At 36.4% G+C, this 23,056-nt stretch overlaps 1 protein-coding gene across 5 annotated transcripts in view; it reads right to left on the bottom strand.

Moving 5' to 3' along the window:
- Positions 1 to 23,056, bottom strand: part of WDPCP (WD repeat containing planar cell polarity effector) — a 487,239-nt gene that overhangs the window by 323,669 nt on the left and 140,514 nt on the right. For all 5 annotated transcript variants that reach the window (XM_050753476.1, XM_050753477.1, XM_050753475.1 and 2 more), the window contains 3 exons: positions 9,507 to 9,621; positions 7,156 to 7,289; positions 3,480 to 3,671 (listed from right to left, as the gene is read on the bottom strand). In XM_050753476.1, the coding sequence (XP_050609433.1) occupies positions 3,480 to 3,671; positions 7,156 to 7,289; positions 9,507 to 9,621 (441 nt within the window). The remainder of the gene's footprint in view (positions 1 to 3,479; positions 3,672 to 7,155; positions 7,290 to 9,506; positions 9,622 to 23,056) is intronic.

The raw sequence follows: 23,056 nt of genomic DNA, 5'->3' as shown, positions 1-23,056 counted from the left end.
TTCTGTGGTGAGAAATTAGACCAGCAGTTTTCTAATATCCATTAAATAATTTTAAAATGTTTCTCCTCTGAAAATCACATAATTCAGTCACAGAGAGTTTATTTCTGTGTTTCCTTTGTTTATTTTGTTTTGTTTTTAGCTGCTTGGTAGGCCAATTTTCTACTTAGAATCTACTGTTAAAACTCTCATTTGGTTCAGTATGTGGGCTTTATCCTTTTCATGGTCTGTTATGTAAAAAAGATGGCTCAGAAACATTTTTTTAAGTTTGCGTATAGCAGTGTTTCTCAACTTGGATGCACATGAGAATCGCCTAGGGAACCCATAAAAGATACTGATACTCCCTCCCCTCCAGAGATTCTGATGTAACTGGTCTGGGTGGGCCTCTTTTAAAAGCCCCGTAGGTGATTTTAATGTGTTGTCAAAGCTAGGAACTACTGCTCTAGGATCCTGCCATTGTCCAAATAAAAGCTATTATCTTTTCTGATTGAACCTAGATGATAAATGTTTTTTAAAACTTCTACAGTTCAATAGATCCAATGATTAAATTTCTTCTCTACAAGGCTGCTGATTTTTTAGTTTGAATTTTAGGGTTTAAGAGCATATTCTATCTTTATTCTGATGATTAGTCCAAGAAGTCCCTTGGCTGCTACTGAAAAAAAAAAAAAATTAAAGGAATATGCCTGAATACTAATTTAATAAACTGGTACTTTCGGTTCCTGATATTCTAAAAAAAATTCTCTACTTCATATTTAAAGATTATGGCTTCACACACACACACACACAAGAAAAACAATTAGTGCCCTAGACATTTCTTCTACAAGATTATACTTTTTGCATAATGAATTTCACATGAAGCTGTAAAAAAGAAATCTTTACAAATTTTACCAGTAGATAGAATAACTGAAAGGGCCAATTCCTAAAACAAAAGCTCTTGACAAAAAATGAATTATATATCTTAATAAGATCAAAAGGGAGGGAATTATACAATCAGTGGTGAATAAAGAATCATGTACAAATTTGCATACAACTTTATGAAAAAATATTCAAATACATAAAATGAATAATTTTCTAGAAACACCAATTATGGAAACAAAAGAAAAAAAACCCTTTAAAAATGGAATCAATAATGAAAAAAATCTACCCTCCTTGAAAGACATCACACCCAGGAAATTTTACAGGTAAGTTTTACCAAACTTTCAAGTATCAATTCCTTTTGGTACTGTTGCAGAGAGGAGAAAAGGAAAAAGCTAGCCAGATTGTTCCACAGAGCTAGTAAAACTTTGATATCAACTCTAGAAAGGTTAGATAAGAAAGGATAATAAAAAAAAGTAAAACTGTGTGCCAAGCTCATATTGAAGCACATTGGGAAGTCTCTTCAATTTTCCCTACTTAATATCTAAGTAGAATCGACCACCACTTTTCATTGGGTCTCACTATAGCTTACACATACTCTACCCACAGCATCATTAACACTTTAATGCACTTACACATTTTCATATTTGTCTCTTACTGGCAGACACTAAGATCCTTGAAGGCAGGGATAGTTTCTTATTCATATCCCCTAGTATGAAATACAGTGCCTACCCCATGGTCATGCTCAGTAATTGCTAAATGATATGGCTATTTCAAGTAGAAATACCACTAATGTGCACATGCAGAGGTAGGAAATAATGAGTCAGCAAGTAAATTCATTTGACTAAGACATGGAAGGAAACAACACTGGAAAGGTAGGCCAAGGGCAATCAGGGTAGGTTTTTTAGTGCTGAAGCTGAGTTTGGTTTTAGCATCTACAGAAGAATTTTGGGCAGACAATGTCTAAATCAGATCTGTGCTTCAGGATCCATAGAAGCACTTTTTAGAGCTGTAAAAGACCTAGAAGTGACCTATCTGAATTAAATCTATTGTTTTAAAAGTAAGAAAACTAAAGTCAGATAGGGTAGGTGATCTACTCAGCCACGGAACACAGAATTAGCTAGAAGCAGGCAGAAGTTTAGAGGTAGTAAACTTGATTAAGGTGACATAGTTAGTATATGGTGCAACCAACAGGCAACCCCAAGTTTGTTCAACTCCAAAGTCCATGATCTAGATGACACCAGGCAATGAGGTATGTAGACTATGTATATCCTTTTAGGACAGTCCTAATTTCATATAAGGACTCATTTCAAAGAAAGGTAATTTGTAAAATATATAACTAAAAGCTAATTTAATTATTTTTACTTTTATTATAAGACACCCATTTAATTGAATTCTAATTAGCTTAATTACATTAAGTCATTTTAACAAAGTCTTTTACTCAATGAACTTCTGAGCTCAAGATCAAGAAAATATTGGTCATGAACAGGAAGTGAGTAGGAATAGAGCACTTATTTAGCCTCATAAAATCCACACCGATACTACAAGTGATTTTAGTCACTGTAACAGAATTAGAAAAGTTCCAGAAAAAGGAAACTAAAAAATCTATAGGTGATTAAGAGGATTTTTACAGAAGACGTATATACATACATACATATATATTACACATCAAATTTTAGGACTCTTCAGTCTTAAAAAGATAGCCTGAAAGTTTATAAAACCAGAAGAGGTAGGTAGGGATAGAGAAAACTTAAACTTATTCATCTTATCTCAAATGCTGACTCTGGGTAATACTCCTTAAAAGTCTAAAACATAATTGATTTAGAGGCAAATACAGGAACATACTATTTTACCTACATAAGAAAGTGGGGGAGAGGGAGCTTGTTTTTTACAGTTATAATACAACAAAAACAGAATTTTGTAACCAAAGTACTAGTACAAACTGAAAATACACATAGGTTCACATATATGAATGAATGATCAAACCATTATCATGAATTGAGAGGATACTGTCCTGACCTTATAATCTATAGCTCTCCTTAAATATCCTTGCCCCAAATGTGGTCTGGCACAACAGGGACTTACACAGTATAGGCATTTAACTAATGTTCATTAATTGACAGAGGTTTGAAGAGAGTAATTGGTAACAAAAGCTTTCACAGGCATGATATCATGAGTAAACAGAAATAATAGAACTAATAATGATAATAACAAGAGTCATAATAGTGAACAGTGAATCAGGGCTTACTATATATTGATATTGCTCTAAATGCATGTATTAACTCATTTATCATCACTAACCATATTTTTCAAATAATGAAACTATAGCACATACAAATTAGTAACTTGGTCAAGGACAGGAAGTTACATAGTGGCAGAGCTAGCATTTGAACCTGGAAGCCTAGACTCTTAATTACTATACTATTCTAGCCAGCCCTGGAATTGTCTGGGTATCTTCTAGATACGATACTTTTTAGGATCTCATTTCATATGTAATTTCCTTTTCTGAATATTTGAAAAAACAAATTATAGGTAAAAAATAATTCATATTTATTTCAGAACAGAAAATCTAATAATCCTATTTTATTTACACTTTATTAAAATGTACATATTTGTTTTAGATTTACCTCTAGTCTTCCTTGAGCATAACCCAGGAGGAGTAGATTGGCTCTGTCCTTTTCAGAAGAAATGGGGGCCCAAGGCCAAGCATCATCATTGACCAGTGGCCACCAGCAAACAACTCTATCATGAACATAGTTGATAGCTAGATGTCGCTCTGTTGTCTTGTTTATTGGGCCAGGTATTTCATAATAGAAAATCTAATGATTAAGAAAAAAAAAGCATACATGAAACGTTTCTTTAAAAGATGCAAAATCCTCAAGTATTACAAAAATTAAAGCATCTGGAAATGTAGTTACATGCAAATAAATATGCATGTTAAACATGTGCTTAAGAAGGTGTCAGAATTTACCAAATTCTTCTGACACATGTATAAAAAAGACATATGTTCAAAATTCTCCCCATTTTTAGCAAAGGAAGGAAGAGAAGAAATGTGAGTTAGGAAGGAATTGAATGTAGCAATTCCAATCAATACGAAAATGTACAGTCATGGTTGCTTGACAGCATCGACCTACACATAGGATTTAGGACCAGCTGTATAAAATGACAAGTTCAGTACTGCTGACCAAGAGTGTCTCACTACTGTTTAAGACATAACATGTTAACAATGACTGACAACAAAAAAAGGAAAAACAACTTGAGGCAAATATCTCTTTAAAGAATATATGCGACGTATACACATATATTCTGCATAAAAGGGATAAGCCATAGCACCATGCATAAAAGTTTATGCAGCTTCTGAGAATTATGCTTCTCTTTCTTAGGCAGGATTTGTATAATTTATTATTCAAACTATGTTATTTTGGAACATGGTTATTTGAAAACATAAGCACGGCACCATCTGTGTGACACATGCCAAGGAAATATAGATTGCACCGTATTTCTGCTTAAGGAATTAATGGAAGGTTGATAGCTTGGAAGAAAAAAAAAACTATCTTGCCATTGCTGGTCAGCAATAATCGAACCACTTTCTGGGGATTAAGCGCATGGCTAAGCCTACTGGACCAGACACTAGCAAAGGGCAGGGGGTCTTCTTATCAGAGAAATGCTTCTGGAGCCAGTCTCACTACATGACAGATTGCTTTCATATTCCTGTCTGCAAGGCAACAAAGGATGGCAGTAATGCGATAATGCCAGAGTGCAATGGGTGTTAAGAACCCGTTGCATTTATGTATTGTATTTAGTAAATAATCAGGCTCATCCAAATTGTGATCTCACCACTCAACCAAGGCCATTAAAACCAAGGTTAATGCTTTAATAATCCTTTGCTATTTTTTTTCAAGATGGTCAAAAGGAACCCTTTTCTATTTGCATGGCCATAATATTATTGACCTCTTCATCCTCTGAATGCACATCAAAAGGAACTGAAATCAAAGTAATTACCAGTGTTGTTCTCTCATGGTAAACATTTAACTCCTCGCAGTGTCCCTTCACTGTTAAATAAATTGAATCGGCTGTTTCAGATGTAGACAGGAAAACTTGTTAAAGGTCAATAGTTTAAGGATGTTTACCCTGCAATTTTCTTTGCCAAAATTATGTCAATCTGAAAGAATTAAACTATGGTACAGCTGTAAAGAAAAGCAAAAGTACAATACTCTATACCACTTCCTTGTTTTAAAATCCAAATGGGCAATGACAGACAACACAGATGTACTTTATGCTATTAAGTATAATTTCTTATATTTAAGCTCTCAATATCATTGTTTTAAGTCTTCTTATTTGAGAGAAATACCACAATGAAATTGCTAAGTACTTAAAAATACATATACATTATTTTGACGTCTGATTTGCCGCATAAGTATGTTACCTATGAATTTCTAGATGACGAAATTGAATTACAATGAGTGACTGACATTTTCAGTTGTCACATAATGCAAATCATTTATGTTATGAAATGTTAGGAAATTTCATGTTTCCTATGAGTTTAATATTATCAATATTCTCTCATGATGACCAAGAGGGAACGTAAAATAAACAAATTTCTTAAAATATCCTTCCAATGGACAAATAGCAGATTTGACTAAATATTAAAAATATATTTTTAAAATATTAAACCAGGAAATGAAATTAATGAGCTTTCCGAAGGGAAACAGATTACTTCTCTAATGTATAGAAATGACATGGAGTGCCAACGTTCCTATTTTCCTAAATCCAAAGGCATATTCAAATAAGCAAGTAAGTAATTTCCTTACTTAAGGTTTAAGGACCCAAATGCTAGATCTGTTTTCCACATCTTTTCACAAGAAAAGATGACCTCTTTACAGTTTCTCTCTGTTCTCAGGTAGCTACTACTCTTCAGTTGAGAAGATTTTATCAAGCTATCACACCTAAGATAAAGAAACTAGTCATTCAAAATTTTATATACAGTTACTTTAAATGGTTTGAGTTAATGCACACACTGGTGCATTTTAAAGACCGATCAATTTTAGTAAGTAAACAGTATTTCAAGTAAATCTGGAGTTAGCCGTTCTAGAACTAACATCCTTTTAAAAATGCTAATACTATTTTTGTTTTGGCTAACCACATATAATAAGTAGCACTAATTTCCAGTTTTAAAAAATCTATATTAAGGTTTTACAGAAGTTTCGCAAAGCTGGCAAACAAAACTAGATGGTAGTTTATTACCACAATGAAAAACTCATTTATTTTATTCTACATTAAAAATCTTTTTTTCAGAATAAATGTTTCTACTAAATAAAACTAAATCCTCCCACACTACCACCACCTCATTCATAAGTAATAATCCCAAAGGGCAAAGGGTTAGGTTAAATACTAGTTTGCCAAAAACACACACACATTTCAAGCTACAGAGCTAGCTTCTCAAACTCTTTGCTCTTGCTGTAGATGCTCCAGGTATGGCATAAGTGTGCATCTTTTTTAAGGAAGCTGTGTATCAGCTCTGTTCCCAGTGAACAGTGAACTGTCTCAAATCCACATCACAGAGGTTGGATCAATCTTGCAAACACAAGTCATTGCTGAAAAGAGGCCTTGAACTGAAACAGCCTGGAAAATGTATTAGATACTCATCCTAGCAGAGAATATGCCTTCCCAGCAGTTAAAATGTAATGTGGCAAAACTTAAACACATCACTTAAAATAAGAATTCTGCCTTAACAGATGTAAAGCCCCTGATACAGGAAGGAAACAAATTACCTGGAGTTAGTGAAGGGAGAGATACTAACACATGAAGGAGATTTCTTTTTGCATTTTGTCCAGTTATAGTTGGAAGGGGAGGGTTCTTCCCCCTCCTTATTTATTACACTTTTCTATTAACCTTTGAAAGTGCCTTCTTCTTTCTTTCTTTTCTTGTGAAGTGGAAACCAGAGCAGCTATCCTACCCTAGAAAGATGATATGGGGTCTTACGGGAAAATGAGAATATATATACTACCACTAGTACAAAAACCATTTTCAAAGTGTAACTTGCCTCTATTATCTGTCTTTGACGTCTATAAATACTATATAAATTGCTCCAAACATGCCATTGTTAGACATCCCCCCATAGTGAGAGTATAAAAGAAAACTTAGAATGGCCACTGTTTGCAGTTAATTAAGCTTAATCCTGTAATATTTCCAGTGTTTCTGAAATCCAGAATGTTTAAGAATAATGAGCAGAATACCAACTTATGAGATACTTTCATATACCTTAATAATTAATAATATGACTATATAAATCAAAATATCTACCTTATAATCCAAGGCTGAGAGTTTTTCCAGTCTTTTGTTTACATCAGAAGAATCCATCTTCTTGGTAAACTGAATAAAACATAGCTTGTTTTGTGCCAAAAATGATAAGATGATAAAACTGTCTGTGAGAAGAGCTAAAAACCATAATCAGATAATACCAAGTTAGAATAAAATAATGGATAGATTTTTTCCACTGAAATGTTACAAAAAGCTATTTTCAAACATACATATTAATTGAAATCACTAAAGTCTCCTGAATATCATTATAGCATTTTATAAAAATATTAAAGATATTAGGAATAAACAATAATTATCAATCTAATCATGTATGATTTTTTTTCCTGTGACTATTTCAATATACACTGATGTTTGGGGACCACCACTGGATGAGATGTATTTAGAACCAGGGCTATAAAGATATTTTTAAAAAACTATTTCACACCTGAATATAGAGATGAAAACATTCCATTTTATTTGTGCTAAGACTTTAATCCTATGTTTATATGATAGAAACCATCTGAGGATAAAGTGGATTTATTAGGGGATACTGATCAGTGTTCTCAACCAGTCTCTTTATTTAAAAAATTTTCATCAGTGAATCTTCTTTTAGGGGTATACAAGCTGGATGAAATAAAGCATATTATACCCAATATGTACATTACATAAATTAATATTTAATAATGAAAATTAGCAATTTCTATAGCTTTGTCATTAAGCATACAAGTAGGTAAATAACTAATATTTGTGGATTATATAAAGGGCTATTGATGTTACATAAAATTATTGATAAAAATATGTTACAGGAATTTGAGAAATGCTTTGCATTGTTCCTAGCATAAAGAAATTATTAAATGTTTTATACATTTTCCTTTACTTTCACACCCCTGACCATGCAAACAGTGACCAACAGTGGATCTACACAATTACAAGAGAATCTGGAGAACTGCCAAGAAATCACATTGTTACCACGTTCCCATGAGAGTATATTATTTTGGGTACAAATAAAAGAAATACGTGAAAAGGGATAACTCAGAGACACAAATTGTGCTGAAAAGTCTCCTTTTATTTCTCATTGAGGAGCATCAATATAACAAAATCATCAGAGCCAGTATTTTATTTGCAGTACCAACGAAGGGGTCAATAATTAGACATATGGAAATGGAACCTCTTCTACAGGGAAGCTTCCTCAGCACCCTACTCCTGTAAGGAAGGGGAAATGGCATGCTTACAATCCTACCCCCAGCTTATTACTATCAGTAATGTTGCTAATTATGGCCATCCTGCAGAGTTCTTTTCTTCAAGATGACGTGATTGTCTGATTTATTCAGAGGTAGCTAGTGAGAGAACACAGCAGACGGAGGATTTCTTTATTCTCACCTCTGTCCTTTCCACTAGGACATACTTCCTTTGATAACTAAATTTAAGATACTGACCATTTTCAATCTATCATGATAATACAATGTTTCTCAACCTTTTTACCTTGAAAAAAAGAATATAATCTTTAAAAATTCAGGAGTCAGCACGGTATAGTGAAAAGAAAATGGGCTTCGCAGCCAGAACCTGTATTCAAATCTCATCTCAGTCACTTTCTAGCTATATAACTCTGGACATGTTCCTTAGTAGCTCAGCTTCAGTTTCCTTATGTGTAAAAATGGAAACAACTATACCTTATACAATTGTTTTCTTGTATTAAATAGGTAGGTTAGGAACCCAGCATACAGAGCCTTTTGGCTCAATAAATATCAGTATCCTTCCTATTCAATAACTGGCTTAATATCTTTTTCTTATGTGCTTTGTACCAATTACAGACTGATTGTGATGTCACTTAATAGGACCTGATTATCCAGTATATTAGGCATTGATCTTTATTATTTAGAAAATATAGCCCAAAATCTCTCAAAAGTTAGTATTCGTAAGATTTTAGTAACAAGGAATCTTCCTATGGGAGTCAAAGCATCAATTGTTTACTGGTGGCTGTGTTGGTATATTTGTGTTATTTATTCAAAATTCATTTGGAAATGAAATATATACTTGAAGTACCAGTTATAGAGAACTAACTTTGAAAGAATGAAAACAAAACCCTATTTTGAAAACAATGCTCACTTCTTTTAAGGAAAAAGTAAAAAACAACTCAGAACATAAGCTTAACACTTGACAAGAAGAAAAAAAAACTTTGATATTAAATATTAGTCAAAACTTGTATTGGTCCCAGGGGGTAAGTGTGCTATTACAAGCAATTACTTGTTTTGTTTGCAAGTCCCCAGTGGTAATAATTAGTCTACCTGTTGACACACTATTTCTCCTGCCCCACTGTTAATGTAGGCAATTGATTTGCACATGGGGGTAATTACCATCACTGATGGTGTCTGAGATGAGCTTCCCCACCAGGCTTCTGTCAATCACCACTTTCTCCAGCTGCGGCCCAGAAAGGCTTAGCGACACCAGCACACCTGAACCAAAGAGGAGCTAAAACCAGGTAAGCAGGGGAGATGGGAAGGAAGACATGCTGTGATTTAGAATCTTTAAAAAACCTCTCTCCAAATGTACAACTTATACAGATATTTTACACATGCATCTACACTATGAAATTATAAAGAATTGTCTTCACTGAAAAACAATTATTGACATTGTGGTAAAAAGAGAAAGGTGGCTAAAGGATGCAACACAATAAGTGCATTGATTAAAGCTACATGAAGAAACCTAATTTAGTCCATGTTTATTAGAAATCTAATCTTCTAAATACTTAGAAAGCACATATGCTGAAATAACTGCTTTGTTCTGGATTCAGAAAATGTAATGTATTCTATTGAGATATTTTGAAAAATTACTATTATAAACTAAAACATTTCTTGAGGTTTGAATAGTCATTGCTACACATTAAATATAGAAGATATGCCACTATTACAATATAAACAGCTAATGTTATGCATTTATTTGGAAGTTAAACACTACTTCTAAAAATAAAGATCTTGTCAGTCTAAAATATTAAAATACATGTAAATCAAGGCAATTAAGTAAAATGTTAAATTTTTAAAATCATAAACAAATACATATCAGAAACAATTTCACAAGGAGAGATAAAGGAATATAGTAGAGCATTCAGACTTTATCAGTATCAGTGTTTACAAAACCACACAACAAAAGATGACTGGATATCACCATTATAATTTTATACTGCTCCTTTCCATTTGTGGCAGCATAATTCATTCATCTCCAAATGTTTAAAACTTCTGAAAGGACTATGCATATGCGTATGCTTGTTATCTATGAGATTATGAAATATCAACATTGGAAGAAATTGTTTCACCTTCAAGGCAACAGACTCAAAGCTGATGAATCATGGAATAACATATGGTATAAGAAGAAAAAAACCAATTGTCAGTAAACTAATCACAAACATGCTAGCCAAATTCAAAGACAACTTTGATTTTAAACAAAACAGGGGAATCCCCCACCCACCTAGGCATCATGTCCCAGCTAGAGAGGATGATTCTGTGTTGAGACATATTTGGACATGTGTGAAAGATAAGCAGCATGAGGGACCAGGGTAATATAAAGACAGACCACCATTCCTCACTGCCTAACAGATTCCAGGCACATGATTCAGAAAAGAAACTGAAGAATCACTGTGCATTTCTGTTAGAACTCTTGTCCTAGTCACCAGAAAGCTAACCTTTATTTGACTTAACAGATTATTCCATTTTGCATTAATACCTCTACAGGGGCAGAGAGTTAGGGGAAGAGTACTTAATCATCTTTGTGGGTCTTGGAGACTACTAAGAGAAGGCACATTTGTTTTAAGAAATTTAAAATGCTTCACAAATTACCATCTACTGAATTACACCCAGCCCTACCACATACCTTAATGGCAAATAGTGATATTTCCCTTTTGAAGAATCCCCCCATAACAACACAGCATGTGGTCTTAACTCCCCAAATTCATTCTCAGGCAATTTTAGGGACATCTTTCATATCTACTACTCCCCTTCCACCTTTATTCAAAACATCTCTAAAATCTATCCTTTTCTATTTATTTTTATCTACTAAAGCTTTACACCTATACCCTTAAGCACTTCTTTTCCTAATTACTCATTGACTACCAGCTCCTTATGTATGTTGGCTTGGCCACATTTATCTTTGTAGTGTCAGGAATACAGCAGGTACTCAACAAATGTTTGGAGAAAGAATCACAACTAACTCAATGGAACATCAGATAATTCAGAGTTACAAAAAAAAAAAAAAAAACTTGGTCTAATTTTCCATTTCCATATGACATGGATGTTCCTTCTGCAGCATCCCTTCAAGCATCTAGCCCATGCTTGAATACTGCCAGTGATCAGGAGCTCACTACTTCACAGGAAAACTGTTCTACCATGGGTCAGTTGTAATCAACTTAAAGAACCTTCATTCATTTTTTTAATTCAGCAAAAACTGAATGTTCATTATATGGCAAGCACTAAATTAAATTTAAGGGCTCAAAAAGAAATCAAATATAATTCTTAAAGTAGGTTAAATAAAGTAGGTTAACAGAAAAAGATCAAGATCAAAGCAAATAACTAATAAAGTGCCAGTTTACCAGACCTATGATAGAGATATATAGTGGGTAGACTCAGAGGACTGGGAAGGAGGTGGTGACTCTTGAGATTGAGGCTAAGGATACAACTGACTCCCTATAACTTTGACAGTCACCCCAATTATTTTTCAGTAGCACCCACCTCAAATATTCAAGGATAATAATACAGTGGTTAAGAACACAGACTCTGAAATCAGAATAAAACCAGTATTGGCTACTTGTTACTAGCTGTGTGACATTGACAGTGTAATTTAACCTCTCTGTCCCTTTATTTCCTCATCTGAAAATAAACATGATAGTATCTACTTCATAGGATGAGGATTAAATAGCTTTTTACAAAAAACATTTAGAATAATGCCTGGCACATAGTATTTGCAATTATTATTATTATTCAACCATTAATTGTAAGATGCTGTCTATAGTCTCCAAATCACTGCTCCTGCCTCCAGGCATAGATTAGTTATCTAACCAACGTATGCATGCTCTTGGCTCCATGACACTCACCCCTTTGAATCCTATATCAAATAACAAATATCCTCACTACATTGTTAACCAACTCTGTCTTTTTAAAGACATTTTGTCTTTTTAAAAACCTTGTAACCCAGGTTGGACTGAATGTTAGACGTGTGACATTCAGGTGAATTATAACTAGTAAAAAATGCAATCTTTTGTTGCCTTTCCCATTTGTTATGATTTCACAAAGATATTCTCTCCAAAATATTTGCAAGTTCCTTCAGAACTCTGGAAATTTTTCCAAGTGTCTAATTTCTTTTACCTTGTTTTCTGTTCTCACCATTGCTGTCATGAAATAACTCTCATATCCTAACAAAAACTGCTTTTTCTATGTATGAGCATTGGTAATAAAATTCTTTTTAAAACCTACTTTTATGGGATGAAGAAGGAAAGTACAGCCTGTGAGATTAAGTAAATGAGGGACCTGATGCCGGAAAAGATTCAGAGGGGTGAGTGTCATGGAGCCAAAAGCATGCATACATTGGTTAGATAACCGATCTATGCATGGAGGCAGGAGCAGTGATTTGGAGACTATGGATCCATTGTTGAGGTTGGACATTCCTTCACAATCCTTCTCAAAGAATAGGTGCAGCCACTTTTTCATAAATTCACTCATTTACCACTATATATATATATATATTTATATTTATAGTATATCATATGAGTCAGGCACTGTTCCAAGTGCTGCTGAGAATACAGCAGTGAACAAAACAGACAATGCCCTTGCCCTCCCTGGCCTCATGGAGACTGCATTCAAGTGTGGACACAGATAATAAAACAAATAGTTTTAACATAATGTACAACAGCAATAAGAACTATAGAGCAAATTTAGGAGGGTGCTGCTTGAAGATGACTAATAAAAAAATAAGCCTCTCTGAGGAAATAACATTTGAATATAGACCCAAATGAAGTAAAAGAACAAGCCACATAAATATCTAGAGAAAAGGAGTTCGAGGAAGACAGAAGAGCAAATGCAAAAACTCTGAGGTGGGAATGTTCCTAGGCTGATTGAAGAAAGCTAGGCCAGTGTGGCTGGAGGGGAGTGAGTGAAAGGGATATTCATAGAGGATGAAGACAGAGAGGCAGTCAAGGGCCAGGTTAGGTTAGACCTTGTTCATGGGAAGTCACTGAGTTTTAAGCAGCACAGAACTATAATATAATTTATGTTTTAAAGCAGGGGTCAGGGCAAGTGAAGCAAGAAGACCATTATAAGCCTATTGCAGTGGTCAAGGTGAGAGAAGATGATGGCTTGGGACTAGAATGGTAATGCTGAAGGAAATGGTAAGTGGGCAGACTTGAGACATATTTTAAAAAGTATCTATTAACACTTGCTGAAAAATTGAATGTGGCATATGAGAGAAAGACTCAAAGATTTTTGGCCTGAGCAACAGTTTACTGCGATTGGGAATGCTACAGGAAAAGCAAATTTAGATTATGGAGAATAAAGAGTTTGATTTTGACACGTTAAGTTTAAAGTATTTATGGACATACCAGTGGAGAGATCTAGTACATAATCAGAAATGAGTCTGAACTTCATGGGGGACTACAGATGTATATTTGGGAGTCATCAACAATACAAAGGTAGTATTTAAAGCCATGGTACTGGACATGCTCCCTTTAAAAAATGAGTGGAAAGACAGAAAGAGATCTAAGGTCTGAGCTCTGGGACATTCTAACCCAAAAAATCAGTTTAACCCTCTTATTGAACCAAGTTTGGATACTTGAAAGATCAAGTATGTCCACCATTTCATATCTCCAAATGCCCTATGGACTAGAGGCATCCCTGACACCAGATTTTGGAATAAGAAGGTATAAATCAATTAATCAGCTAATTAATGCATTTTTATAAAACAGCCTATGGGGAAGCATAGAGTTGCCAAGTACTGGTGCCAAAGATACTCCTGGATATTGTAAAGGAGATAACTAGAGTTAGAAAAATATAGTCAAGGAAAGAATATTCCAGCCCAGACAGGAAAGTGTTGTTCTCACCTCTGCCTGTTTCCCCAAAGTGGTTAGTCCTTAAGACCTCCAAAATGGAAAGGATCTATGTAAGATTTGGTAGGACAAAAAGGAAAAAGAGCACCAAGACAGCGTCCTATTCCATTGCAAAGGATTGGAGGGAGGATTCTGGTAGCTCAGAAAATAAAAAAGAGCAGGCAGTAGTAAAGGGAGGCATCTCTGAGGCAGATCTGAACTGAAAAGGCCCGCAGGATGAAGCAATGAGAAGGCCAGTGGCATCTCCCAACACTGTCCCAATTTGAATGTTGTTTAAATGTTGTGCAGGAGATAGCTGAGGCAAATAGAAACCGACACTCTTCTTTTTCTCTGACACCCCTCCAGACAAAAAGTACCTTCCTTATTATTCCTGCTCTGACCATGTCTCTTTATGTTGCCTTTCTCATTTTCTCCTTTTCATTTTCTTCAATAAGCTCATACTGGAAAGGTAAGCTTTCTCTTTAAGAAACTCAGAAATGATTTCCACAATCTCCAGATGGCTCTTCAAATTGGCTTCTCTTAACCCTAAAGTCTACAGTACTTAGATTGAGGATTAAATTGGAAGTGAAATGGTACTTTGAGGAGAATGAGAAAATTATATCAGATGACATCCTTAATTGAAACAAAACATAAATAACATCTGAGTTTTGCTCATTCAGTAGATCAAAAAAAGAAAAACATGTGAGTGCCTCCTACATGTCAGGAGACCAAAGTGAATATAGTTAAGGATAAAAAAAATTAGTTGATTTACTACAGAGAATTGACTTAAGGAGAAAAAACAAAAGAACAAGAAATAAACAGGTATTTTCCTGGATAGAGAAGTGAGGTTCCTCACTGGGGTCTCCCAGCGAGATTTCCCAAAAATTTGTATGGTGTTATTCAATATATGGAATACATACATACCTAGAAATCTGCCTGCAAAGTCTATTTCAATTTAATAAATCTAATTTTCTCACTTATTCTCATTCCAAAACAAATGATGCCATATTTTAATCCCTAATGTAACTTTAAAATCCTGCTAACTATATTTGCATAAAAGAAAAGTGATCATTCCTAGAAAGTATTTATAACCATGGTCAAATTTGGTAGAACAAAAAGGAAAAAGAGCAACAAGACAGTGTCCTTTCCATTGCAAGGGGTTGGAGGGAGGCTTCTGGTAGCTCAGAAAATAAAGAGCAGGCAAGGTGGTAAAGGGAGGCATCTCAAAATAAAACAAGGTCCGAAAGTAGATTTTGTATTTGTCAGTAGTTTTAAAGATCTAAAGAGTTAAAAGCAGTGGTGAGAAGTAAAGAGAAAGGCAAATCAGATAACACTTTTTTTTATAGTATTTTATAATTTACAGAAGACTTTTACATGCACCATAATGCATGTAAAATGCCAGTATAACTGATACAAAATAAGTATGCAAGTTTTAAAAACAATAGTAATATGGTTAATCTCATCCTCATACTAATTCCCAATCAGAAAAGTAAGGCCATAAATCAAAGGTCTCATAATTCGTGGGAAAGTAGAGACCAAGACAGGTCGATTAATGACAAATCCTATATACCTCTTCACCACTGTTGAGGAACTAATATCCTTAACTTTCACTTCTCAGTTGACTTCCATGCAATATCCCACCTGGTTTTCCTCTCTCCAGCTCTTTTCTTCACTCAAACCAGTCTCCCTCTAAACCAGGGGTCCCCAACGCCCAGGCCACTGACCAGTACCCATTTGTGGCCTGTTAGGAACCAGGCCACACAGCAGGAAGTAAGTGGTGGGTGGGCAAGCATTACCACCTGAGCTCCACCTCCTGTTAGATCAGCTGCAGCACTACATTCTCATAGGAGGCAAACCCTCCTGGGAACTGTGCATGTGAGAGATTTAGGTTGTGTGCTCCTTATGAGAATCTAATGCCTGATGATCTGAGATCTGTGAAAAAAATTGTCTTCCATGAAATCAGTCCCTGGTGCCACCAGAGGACCACTGTTCTAAACTGCTGCTCCCCAGTTCTCAACTGGGGATGGTTTTGGCCACCAGGAGACACGACATCTGGCAACGTCTGGAGACACTGTACTTGTCACCACCTTTATATATTAGCCACCTTCACAGAGCCTCTCTTTAAAAGAGTGCTTGTAAATGAGCTGCTGTGGAAACAAAGATGTTTTCCACGTCTTCATTAGGCAGATGTGGAAACTTCTCAAATTTCAATCAACCCTCTTCTCACATAAAGAAAGGGTAATGTGATAAGCTACCCTCTCTCATGTATTATACCCTGGTCAGATATCTCAAATGGAGTGGTGGGCAGTGCACAGTTCAGGTCAGGAGTCCACAGGAAACCCACCCTGTGAGTCTCTAACCATGTTCAGGGCTATCACTTTGATGAATAATGCTACTTTTCAAGACTGAAAGTGCCCCACAGCAAGTAATCGAGCTACCTTAGCTTGAAAGAAATATCTTGTTAGAACACCTCCTTGCCGTTGTTCTCATTCTCTGCTTACCAATCAGCCTTCTTATCTTACGTCAGTCTCTTGAATAACTCATCCATGAGGTAATGCCCCAAGGAAATGAGCAATGTCTATGATGCCAAATAAATCTCACATAGTAAATTAATAAATTGGCATTCCACGTAATAAATCAGTCACTTCTGAATTTAGCTATTGTTAATGTTGTTAGTACAAGAAAATAAATGGAGATAACATAAAAGATAGATAAGTTTAATTAATGAGAAATTTTTTTCCCAACAGCATGATACCTTCTTGAAGGTAGGGGGAGGCATTTTTAAAAGTTACAGACCTACACAAGTAGCACCATTCTGTTTTACTAGGAAAAAAACAAGAGTAGTATGGGTATACATATACACATAAAGAAACTGTAGGGGAGGTTCCAAGATGGCCAAATAGGAGCACCTGGAGTCTGCCACTCCCAGTGTGAGCAACGCAGAAGACAGGTGATTTCTGCATTTCAAACTGAGGTATCAGGTTCATCTCACTGGGACTTGTCAGACAGCGGGTGCAGCTCACGCGGCAGGAAGGGGCATCGCCAAATCCAGGAAGTGCAAGGGGTCAGGGAATTCCCTTTCCTAGCAAAGAGAAGCCTTGACAGACAATACCTGGAAAATCGGGACGCTCCCACCCTAATACTGCACTTTTCCAACGACTTTAGCAAACGGCACACCAGGAGATTATATCCTGTGGGTGGCTGGGAGGCTCCCACGCCCATGAAGCCTCCCTCACTGCAAGCACAGAGTCTGAGATGGAACTGCAAGGCGGCAGCGAGGCTGGGGGAGGGGGATCCATCATTGCTGAGGCTTGAGTAAGTAAAAAAAAAAGCGGCCAGTAAGCTTGAACTGGGTGGAGCCCACCACAGCTCAAGGAGGCCTGCCTGCCCCTGTAGACTCCACCTCTGGGGGCAGGGCATAGCTGAACAAAAGGCAGCAGAAACTTCTGCAGACTTAAATGTTCCTGTCTGACAACTTTTAAGAGAGTAGTGGTTTTCCCAGCACAGAGTTTAAGATCTGAGAACGGACAGACTGCCTCCTCAAGTGGGTCCCTGACCTCCGAGTAACCTAACTGGGAGACACCTCCCAGTAGGGGCTGACTGACACCTCATACAGTAGGGTGCCCCTCTGAGACAAAGCTTCCAGAGGAACGATCAGGCAGCAACATCTGCCATTGTGCAATATTTGCTGTTCTGCAGCCTCCGCTGCTGATACCCAGACAAATAGGATCTGGAGTGGACGGACCTCGAGCAAACTCCAACAGTCCTGCTGCTGAGGGTCCTGAATGTTAGAAGGAAAACTACCAAACAGAAAGGACATTCACAACAAAACCCCATCATCAAAGACCAAAGGTAGATAAAACCACAAAGATGGGGAGAAACCAGAACAGAAAAGCTGAAAATTCTAAAAATTGGAGTTCCTCTTCTTCTCCAAAGGAACACAGCTCCTTGCCAGCAACAGAACAAAGCTGGACGGAGAATGACTTTGACGAGTTGAGAGAAGAAGGCTTCAGACAATTGGCAATAACAAACTTCTCCGAGCTAGAGGATGTTTGAACCCATAGTAAAGAAGCTAAAAACCTTGAAAAAAGATTACATGAATGGCTAACTAGAATAAACAGTCTAAAGAAGTCCATAAATGACCTGAGGGAGCTGAAAACCATGGTATGAGAACTACGTGATGCATGCACAAGCTTCAGTAGCCGATTCGATCAAGTGTAAGAAAGGGGATCAGTGATTGAAGATCAAATGAATGAAATGAAGCAAGAAGTTTAGAGAAAAAAGAGTAAAAAGAAATGAACAAACCTTCCAAGAAATATGGGACTATGTGAAAAGACCAAATCTACGTTTGATTGGTGTACCTGAGAGTGATGGGGAGAATTAAACTAAGTTGGAAAACACTCTTCAGGATATTATCCAGGAGAACTTCCGCAACCTAGCAAGGCAGGTCAACATTCAAATTCAGGAAATACACAGAATGCCACAAAGATACTCCTCGAGAAGAGCAACTCCAAGACACATAATTGTCAGACTCACCAAAGTTAAAACAAAGGAAAAAATGTTAAGGGCAGCCAGAGAGAAAGGTTGGGTTACCCACAAAGGGAAGCCCATCAGACTAACAGCAGATCTCCCTGCAGAAACTCTACAAGTCAGAAGAGAGTGGGGGCCAATATTCAACATTCTTAAAGAAAATAATTTTCAACCCCCAATTTCATATCCAGCCAAACTAAGCTTCATAAGTGAAGGAGAAATAAAATCCTTTACAGACAAACAAATGCTGAGAGACTTTGTCACCACCAGGCCTGACTTACAAGAGCTCCTGAAGGAAGCACTAAACATGCAAAGGAACAACTGGTACCAGCCACTGCAAAAACATGCCAGATTGTAAAAACCATCGATGGTAGGAAGAAACTGCATCAACTTCCAAGCAAAATAGCCAGCTAACATCATAATGACAGGATCAAATTCACACATTACAATATTAACCTTAAATGTAAATGGGCTAAATGCTCCAATTAAAAGACACAGACTGGCAAATTGGATAAAGAGTCAAGACCCATCACAGTGCTGTATTCAGGAGACCCATCTCAAATGCAGAGACAAACACAGGCTAAAAATAAAGGGATGGAGGAAGATCTACCAAGCAAATGGAAAACAACAAAAAAAAGCAGAGATTGCAATCCTAGTCTCTGATAAAACAGACTTTAAACCAACAAAGATAAAAAGATACAAAGAAGGCTATTACATAATGGTAAAGGGATCAATTCAACAAGAAGAGCTAACGATCCTAAATATATATGCACCCAATACAGGAGCACTTAGACTCATAAAGCAAGTCTGTAGAGACCTACAAAGAGACTTAGACTCCCACAGAATAATAATGGGAGACTTTAACACCCCACTGTCAACATTAGACAGATCAACAAGACAGAAAGTTAACAAGGATATCCAGGAACTGAACTAAGCTCTGCACCAAGCAGACCTAATAGACATCTACAGAACACTCCACCCAAAATCAACAAAATATACATTCTACTCAGCACCACATCACACTTATTCCAAAATTACCACATAGTTGGAAGTAAAGCACTCCTCAGCAAATATAAAAGAACAGAAATTATAACAAACTGTCTCTCAGACCACAGTGCATTCAAACTAGAACTCAAGATTAAGAAACTCACTCAAAACCACTCAACTACATGGAAAGTGAACAACCTGCTCCTGAATGACTACTGGGCAAATAACGAAATGAAGGCAGAAATAAAGATGTTCTTTGAAACCAATGAGAACAAAGATACAACATACCAGAAACTCTGGGACACATTTAAAGCAGTGTGTAGAGGGAAATTAATAGCACTAAATGCCCACAAGAGAAAGCAGGAAAGATCTAAAATCAACACCCTAACATCACAGTAAAAATAACTAGAGAAGCAAGAGCAAACACATTCAAAAGCTAGCAGAAGGCAAGAAATAACTAAGATCAGAGCAGAACTGAAGGAGATAAGAGACACAAAAAACCCTCCAAAAAATCAATGAATCCAGGAGTTGGTTTTTTGAAAAGATCAACAAAATTGATAGACCACTAGCAAGACTAATAAAGAAGAAAAGAGAGAAGAATCAAATAGACCCAATAAAAAATGATAAAGGGGATATCACCACCGACCCCACAGAAATATAAACTATCATCAGAGAATACTATAAACACCTCTACGCAAATAAACTAGAAAATCTAGAAGAAATGGATAAATTCCTGGACACATACACCCTCCAAAGATTAAACCAGGAAGAAGCTGAATCCCTGAACAGACCAATAACAGGCTCTGAAATTGAGGCAATAATTAATAGCCTACCAACCAAAAGAAGTCCAGGACCAGATGGATTCAAACCGAATTCTACCAGAGGTACAAAGAGGAGCTGGTACCATTCCTTCTGAGACTATTCCAATCAATAGAAAAAGAGGGAATCCTCCCTAATTCATTTTATGAGGCCAACATCATCTTGATACCAAAGCCTGGCAGAGACACAACCAAAAAAGAGAACTTTAGACCAATATCCCTGATGAACATCGATGCAAAAATCCTCAATAAAATATTGGCAAACCAAATCTAGCAGCACATCAAAAAGCTTATTCACCACAATCAAGTTGGCTTCATCCCTGGGATGCAAGGCTGGTTCAAACACATACGCAAATCAATAAACACAATCCATCAATATAAACAGAACCAAAGACAAAAACCACATGATTATCGCAATAGATGCAGAAAAGGCCTTCAATAAAATTCAACAGCCCTTCATGCTAAAAACTCTCAATAAACTAGGTATTGACAGGATGTATCTCAAAATAATAACAGCTATTTATAACAAACTCACAGCCAATATCATACTGAATGGGCAAAAACTGGAAGCATTCCCTTTGAAAACTGGCACAAGACAAGGATGCCCTCTCTTATCACACCTAATCAACATATTGTTGGAAGTTCTCGCCAGGGCAATCAGGTAAGAGAAATAAATAAAGAGTATTCAGTTAGGAAAAGAGGAAGTCAAATTCCCTGTTTGCTGGTGACCTGATTGTATATTTAGAAAATCCCATCGTCTCAGCCCAAAATCTCCTTAAGCTGATAAGCAACTTCAGCAAAGTCTCAGGATACAAAATCAATGTGCAAATATCACAAGCATTCTTATACACCAATAACACTCAAACAGAGAGCCAAATCATGAGTGAATTCCCATTCACAATTGCTTCAAAGAGAATAAAATACCTAGGAATCCAACTTACAAGGGATGTGAAGGACCTCTTCAAGGAGAACTACAAACCACTGCTCAATGAAATAAAAGAGGACACAAAAAAATGGAAGAACATACCATGCTCATGGATAGGAAGAATCAATTTGTGAAAATGACCATACTGCCCAAGGTAATTTATAGATTCAATGCCATCCCCATCAAACTACAAATGACTTTCTTCACAGAATTGGAAGAAACTACTTTAAAGTTCATATGGAACCAAAAAAGAGCCTGCATTGCCAAGACAATCCTAAGCCAAAAGAACAAAGCTGGAGGCATCATGCTACCTGACTTCAAACTATACTACAAGGCTACAGTCAACAAAACAGCATGGTACTGGTACCAAAACAGATATATAGACCAACAGAACAGAATAGAGCCCTCAGAAATAATATCACACATCTACAACCATCTGATCTTTGATAAACCTGACAAAAACAAGAAATGGGGAAAGGATTCCCTATTTAATAAATGGTGCTGGGAAAACTGGCTCGCCATCTGTAGAAAGCTGAAACTGGATCCCTTCCTTATATCTTATACAAAAATTAATTCAAGATGGATTAAAGACTTAAATGTAACACCTAAAACCATAAAAACCCTAGAAGAAAACCTAGGCAATACCATTCAGGACATAGGCATGGGCAAGGACTTCATGACTAAAACACCAAAAGCAATGGCAACAAAAGCCAAAAGTGACAAATGGGATCTAATTAAACTAAACAGCTTCTGAACAGCAAAAAAAAAACTACCATCAGAGTGAACAGACAACCTACAGAATGGGAGAAAATTTTTGCAATCTACCCATCTGACAAAGGGCTAATATCCAGAATCTACAAAGAACTTAAACAAATTTACAAGAAAAAATCAAACTCCCCTTCAAAAAGTGGGCAAAGGATATGCACAGACACTTCTCAAAAGAAGACATTTATGCAGCCAACAGACACATGAAAAAATGCTCATCATCACTCGCCATCAGAGAAATGCAAATCAAAACCACAATGAGATACCATCTCACACCAGTTAGAATGGTGATCATTAAAAAGTTAGGAAATAACAGGTCCTGGAGAGGATGTGGATAAATAGGAACACTTTTACACTGTTGGTGGGATTGTAAACTAGTTCAACCTTTGTGGAAGACAGTGTGGTGATTCCTCAAGGATCTAGAACTAGAAATACCATTTGACCCAGCCATCCTATTACTGGGCATATACCCAAAGGATCATAAATCATGCTGCTATAAAGACACATGCACACATATGTTTATAGCAGCACTATTCACAATAACAAAGACTTGGAACCAACCCAAATGTCCATCAATGATAGACTGGATTAAGAAAATGTGGCACATATACACCATGGAATACTATGCAGCCATATAAAAGGATGAGTTCATGTCCTTTGTAGGGACATGGATAAGCTAGATACCATCATTCTCAGCAAACTGTCACAAGGACAGAAAACCAAACACCGCACGTTCTCACTCATAGGTAGGAAATGAACAATGAGAACACTTGGACACAGGGCGGGGAACATCACACACAGGGGCCTGTCATGGGG

The sequence above is a fragment of the Macaca thibetana genome, chromosome 13, assembly GCF_024542745.1.
Source record: "Macaca thibetana thibetana isolate TM-01 chromosome 13, ASM2454274v1, whole genome shotgun sequence".
Classification (NCBI taxonomy): Eukaryota; Metazoa; Chordata; class Mammalia; order Primates; family Cercopithecidae; genus Macaca; species Macaca thibetana.
Note: the sequence above shows the minus strand (reverse complement) of the source record. Positions and strands in the feature narration are given on the sequence as shown.